Raw genomic sequence first — 6,726 nt, forward strand, 5'->3', positions numbered from 1 at the left:
GAATTTTATTCTTTTCTATGAGATGGTGAATGGCATTGTTTCATTAATTTCACTTTCTGATATATAATTATTAGTGTGTAGAAATGCAGCACTTTTCTGTATATTTAGTAGCCAGCAAGTTTACTCTGTTCATTGATGAGGTCTAGTAGTCATCTGGTCACATCTTTATCTACATTATATCTTTTTAAATTTTTATTTTTTAATTGAAGGATAATTGCTTTACAGAATTTTGTTTTCTATCAAACCTCAACTACATTATACCTTGTATGCTTTTCACTTGCAACATTTTTCAGCAATACTGTGTCTGACCCTAGTCAATAAATATACAAAGCACTCACTTTTTATTTATTATATTTTGGTGCCATTTAACCAGGTAATTAAGAACAGTGCACGGCTAGAGATTAGCCTTCCTTGGTGGCTCAGTGGTAAAGAATTCACCTGCTAATGCAGAAGATGCAGGTTTGATCCCCGAGTCAGGAAGATCCCATGGAGAAGGAAATGGCAACCCACTCCATTATTCTTGCCTGGGAAATCCCATGGACAGAGGAGTCCGGTGGGTACAGTCCACGGGGTTGCAAAGACTCAAACACAACTGAGTGACTGAACAACAACAACATAGGCAGGGATTGCTTTGGTTCTTGGCTGTTAGAAAACTGGTGAATATTTTACATCTCAGTTTATGTGTCATTTACAGATGATGGTCCTTTAGTGTGTATTCTGCACTACAGCTGACACATACTACTTGTTAACATTGTAAAATGCCTTTCTTTTTAGGTACATAGTTCTATAGCAGATTTAGAAAACTATGTTGTTTCCAAAAAATTGTTTTAGTCATATTGTTCATTTTCTCATTTGTTTTCAATTGTAAACAACCAATTATGAATAGTTAATTATTAATTGGGTAAGCTTGGTTTTAGATTATTTACTGTTACAATATATAATATATTGTTTAGAATTTATTTATGTACAGTAAGTATGCAGAATACAATGGTAGTGTAATATTTTTCTTTTCAATTTGAAACAACTGTCGATTGATACGTTCCTAGAGGTCCTCATAGAAAAATACTCTGTTTTTGAGAGTGGGCATAAGATTGTCCAGTGTGAGTGCGTTTGGCGTATGGTTTTTAAAACTAGGTTACCTTAATGGTGAATTTATGTTATCAAGCTTTCTTAAGTTAAGAATTCTATTCCTTTAGTGTTTCTAAAGACTTAAGGTCATCATTGTCGTGTTTCATAACTTGGTATAAGTATTTTGCTGTCATAGATACTCAACATGAAACATTTGGTTTTGAATCATTGTCAGCAGGATGCCTATGGTTCTTTTTATCTTGTAGATATCTCTCCTACACATGTGATCAAGCATTTAGAACCCAAAGTGAACAGTGATAAACGAGAGCCACTCCAAACATTGATGCTGGGAAGACCTGAAAGCTATGAAATCAAACATTTTCATCTTTGGGAAACTCAGGAAAATATGTGTGACTTTGAGTGTCAGGGGAGAGATGACAAAAGAAATTACAAAGGAACGCCTGTAAGCCTTGATGGAAATGTGCCTGATGGAAGAGATTCACATGATAGAAAGGATGCAGGAATCACGCCCTTTGGAAACAGGCTTGGGTTTAACTTTCAGGATAAACTGCAGATACTTCAAACTGGCGGGATAACTTCTGAATATAATGAAGTTGAGAGGTCTGTCAACAACAGTTTCTCATTTTCACCACTTCAAAGAAGTCCCCCTTGTGTCCAAACCAGTGTTCCTAATATATATGGGGATGATTTTATGAATCCTTCAGTGATAACACAAGACCTCAAAGCACACAGGGTAAAACCTTACAAATGTGATGAGTGTGGGAAAGCCTGTCTTAAGGGCTCATGCCTCATTAAACATCAGGCCATCCATATAAGAGAGGAATCACATAAATGTGAAGTATGTGACAAATTGTTTGATCAAAGTTCACAGCTTGCACATCATTTGAAAATTCATTCTGAAGTGAAATGTTACAAATGTAATGAGTGTGGCAAAACCTTTAATGATAGCTCCACCCTTGCTAGACATCAGATAATCCACTCAAGAGCAAACTTACATAAATGTGATGTATGTGGTAAAATCTTTGGTCAGAATTCATTCCTGGTCAGGCCTCATAATATCCCTGCAAGAAAGAGAAGTTGCCAATGTAATGAGTGTGGCAAAAGCTTTACTGACAGCTCAAAGCTCAGGAGACATCAGAAAATTCATACAGGAGAGAAATTATTTAAATGTGATATATGTGACAAAGTCTTCAGCCAAAATGCATACCTTGCTGTTCATCAGAGGGTTCATACTGGAGAGAAACCTTACAAATGTAATGAGTGTGGCAAGCACTTTAGTCAGTCTTCACAGTTCAGAAGGCATAAGAGATTTCATACTGGAGAGAAACCTTACAAATGTGATGAGTGTGGCAAGTCCTCTCATGTCAAACCAGTCCTTTTAAGGCATCAGAGAGTTCATACTGGAGAGAAACCTTACAAGTGTGATGAGTGTGGCCAGGCCTTTCATGTAAAGTCAAGCCTTTTAAGGCATCAGACAGTTCATACTGGTGAGAAACCTTACAAATGTGATGAGTGTGGCAAGGCCTTTACTGACAGCTCAAACCTCAAGAGACATCAGAAAATTCATACAAGAAAGAAATTATTTAAAGGTGGTACGTCTGACAAAGTCTTTAGTGAAAATGCACACCTTGCTGGTCATCAGAGGGTTCATACTGGAGAGAAACCTTACAAATGTGATGAGTGTGGCAAGCACTTTTGTCAGCCTTCACAGATCATAGGTCATAGGAGATTTCATACTGCAGAGAAACTTTACAAATGTGATGAGTGTGGCAAGGCCTTTCGTGTAAGGTCAGTCCTTTTAAGTCATCAGACAGTTCACACTGGAGAGAAACCTTACAAGTGTGATGAGTGTGGCAAGGCCTTTCGTGTAAAGTCAGTCCTTTTAGGGCATCAGACAATTCATACTGGTGAGAAACCTTACAAATGTGATGAGTGTGGCAAGGCCTTTCGTGTAAAGTCAATCCTTTTAAGTCATCAGACAGTTCATACTGGAGAGAAACCTTACAAATGTGATGAGTGTGGCAAGGCCTTTCGTGTAAAGTCAATCCTTTTAAGGCATCAGACAATTCATACTGGTGAGAAACCTTACAAATGTGATGAGTGTGGCAAGGCCTTTCGTGTAAAGTCAATCCTTGTAAGTCATCAGATAGTTCATACTGGTGAGAAACCTTACAAATGTGATGAGTGTGGCAAGGCCTTTACTGCCCGCTCACACCTCAGGAAACATCAGAAAATTCATACAGGAAAGAAATTATTTAAATGTGATATATGTGACAAAGTCTTCAGCCATAATGAATACCTTGCTGGTCATCAGAGGGTTCATACTAGTGAGAAACCTTACAAATGTGATGAGTGTGGCAAGGCCTTTCGTGTAAAGTCAAATCTTTTAAGTCATCAGAGAGTTCATACTGGAGAGAAACCTTACAAATGTGATGAGTGTGGCAAGGCCTTTCGTGTAAAGTCAAGCCTTTTAAGGCATCAGACAATTCACACTGGTGAGAAACGTTACAAATGTGATGAGTGTGGCAAGGCCTTTACTGCCAGCTCACACCTCAGGAGACATCACAAAATTCATACAGGAAAGAAATTATTTAAATGTGATTTATGTGACAAAGTCTTCAGCCGAAATGAATACCTTGCTGGTGGTCATCAGAGGGTTCATACTGGAGAGAAACCTTACAAATGTAATGAATGTGGCAAGCACTTTAGTCAGCCTTCACAGATCATAAGTCATAAGAGATTTCATACTGGAGAGAAACCTTACAAATGTGATGAGTGTGGCAAGGCCTTTCGTGTAAAGTCAACCCTTTTAAGTCATCAGACAGTTCATACTGGTGAGAAACCTTACAAATGTGATGAGTGTGGAAAAGTCTTCAGTCAAAAACCACATCTTCGCATTCATTGGAGAATTCATACTGGAGAGAGACCTTTCAGATGTAATGACTGTGGCAAGTTCTTCAGTCGAAATTCACACCTTGCAAGTCATCGGAGAATACATATAGAGAAACCTTTCAAATGTTTTGAGTGTGGAAAATCCTTTACTCAGGTCTCAGCACTCACTAAACATCAGAAAATCCATACCAGAGAGAAACTTATGTGAATGTGGTATATGGTAGAAGTCTTCAAAATTCAAAGTTCAAACTTCACACCCTACCGTTGGTCAGAGAATTCATACTACTGAGGAACCATACAAATATGATGAGTGTGGCAACATCTCAGGCTTCATGAGAAAATTCATACTGGATAGAAGCCAGATATATATGTATTTATTAGGTCTTTAGAACATGAATTCATTCTAGAAAGATTCCTCACCAGTTTCACAAATGTGGAAAAAAAAAAAAAAAACCTGTCCTTACAGCTCAAATCTCGCCAGTAGTATCAGAGTATTTATCCTGTAGAAAACACACAGCAATGTAATGTGTGTGGCAAGGATCTTACCCCAAAGTCACAAGACAGGAACATAATGGAGCCATACTTCCCAGACTCAGTGGTGTGGCAAACCTTTACCTTTTTCACTTTATGTATTCTCTGATGACTTTAGTTCAGGTAGTCAGCAACTGTAATAAGTCCATATTTGCAGAGAAGCTATAGAGATCTTTTCGTGTAAAAGAAACCCGAATTCTAACTCAGCAAAGATGATTCTTTGGGACAGTAGTCCACCATCTTTTTGGTCTCCTGGCTTTCTGAATAAAGTCAATATTCCTTGCCCAACAAGTAGTCTCTCAGTTTATTGGCCTGTTGCATGGTGAGCTCTAAGAGCTTGGCTTTGGTAATACATTGATCAAACGCATTTGCTACATGTGTTTCATGATGGTCTCTGGGAAGGAATCAGTGAGATGAAGGGGCCAACTTCATTAGATACGATTCATTCAGATCTGTGTTTTCTGGAAAAACACACAGCCTGAATTATGAAATTCAGTAGTGTGTGTGAATTAGCAATAGGGAGGGCAGAAAATAATGTAAACCTAGGACATGACTCATCATGGTCGGTAAGATCAGGAAGCCTTTCCATACACAGTCCAGCCTGTTATAATGTTCTACCAACTAACCTTGAACAGAGTAGTCAAGATGTTGAAAGGACTGGGCTTTTCGTAGGAGGAGAGGGACAGTTACCAGGGACCAAAGGTGTGCTAGGAACAATGCATAGGAAAAGGGTCATGTTCTCCATTGGATAGAAATAACTGTTGTATGCATGATTAAAGAAGAGTTACTCTTATCTGTGGAAGTTGAATACAGAGCTGTTCGGGACCTGGGGACTGGAGTCGATGAGAAGAAGAACGCAGGGGACCCAAGTTTCGAGTGAGACAAGTGTGCTTTATTTGCAGAAATGCATGGTTATATATGTTCATAAAGGGCACCTTTAAGGCAGTAAAAAAATTGAGCAGAAACAAAGCCAAGCAAATAATAATCTTCAAAGGGCCAGAAAGCATTCCATATTCTGAGTAAGAGGGGCATAACTGAATAGATTACCTATAAGTAAAAGGTCACTGAAGGGAGTCACTGAAAGGAATCCAAGCAGGTTCCCTTTCTCATGATCTTAGTCCTGAGAACTGCATGCAGCTCTGCTTGTTCCTGTTTTTCAGGAACTGATTAGGAATAGAGAGTCCTTGAGAAACGGCACACAGAAGAAGAAAATAACATATTGGATCCCTTAAAGTTGAATGTCCCCTGACAGTTCACCCTTTTTTATTATTTCATGATTGGGGGTGACTGTTGATACTTTTTATGAAAAAGGCCCTGACCAATTGAGTTTGTTTAGTTTGAACAATTTTAGTTGAAAAGCATTGGTTTATTACAAGTGTAATCACCAGGATAATTATCAGTGTTAATAGTTCCAGATGCAATACTGTGTGTAACGCCTTGAAACCATCTTCGAGGGTCTAGCCCAGATAATTGAGCAGCGAGCTGTTCAGCTAAGGTTTCCAAATTGTTGGAAGAGGGTAGACTCTTAGAGAAGGTTTCAAGGATTTCCTTTTGCAGCAATTGTACATGTAAGGAAGCATTGTCATGTATATCTTACAAATGAAATTTGATTTGTTCTGAATTGTAAGCACTATGGTTCAACCGAAAAATTGAGTAGAATTCCAATCAATTTAATAATACTTGTTTTTGTGATCTATTCATTGATCTCCAACCCATTGGATGGCTGTTTTTAATTCCTGAATTTTATCTTGAACTTTTTCTTCTATCTGAACCTGAGTGGCCCATATAGTATGAGCATCTTTAATCCAATTTTGAATAAAGTTTTGTGTTTGATTTGAAGTTTGTAAAGCAATGTCTGTGACAGCAGCAGTGATGCAAATGGCTATCAACCCCTAAATACAAGAATCAACCATCTCGTTGCAGTAATTTATTGAGTAACTGGGATGAAGGTCCTGGCATGAGACCCTCTTTCCAGGGTTATTGGTGATCTCCTGGCAACCACAGACTACATCGAGATTGAAGAATCAAAAGGAATTTGATTTTTTAGAGAAATAGAGGAATTAAGACAAGTATACAATTTGCAGTCTATACAAGCCTCAGAAAATAAAGTCTTATTAAAATTTAAGTTTCCTATGGCTATAACAAAAGGAAGGGGAACACAAGCTTGTATAACATATAAATGATTATAATGGAAGGAATAGTTACTATGACTAT

At 38.0% G+C, this 6,726-nt stretch overlaps 1 protein-coding gene across 7 annotated transcripts in view; it reads left to right on the forward strand.

Annotated features, from left to right (window-relative positions):
• The window catches only part of LOC122689386 (zinc finger protein 665-like), a 54,544-nt gene extending 48,193 nt beyond the window's left edge, over positions 1–6,351 (forward strand). For all 7 annotated transcript variants that reach the window (XM_043895796.1, XM_043895818.1, XM_043895783.1 and 4 more), the window contains one exon: positions 1,335–6,351. In XM_043895796.1, coding sequence (XP_043751731.1) covers positions 1,335–4,189 — 2,855 coding nt within the window. In that variant the 3' untranslated portion in view covers positions 4,190–6,351. The remainder of the gene's footprint in view (positions 1–1,334) is intronic.
• Positions 6,352–6,726: the final 375 nt, after the last annotated feature.

Source organism: Cervus elaphus, chromosome 4 (assembly GCF_910594005.1).
Source record: "Cervus elaphus chromosome 4, mCerEla1.1, whole genome shotgun sequence".
NCBI classification, from domain to species: Eukaryota; Metazoa; Chordata; class Mammalia; order Artiodactyla; family Cervidae; genus Cervus; species Cervus elaphus.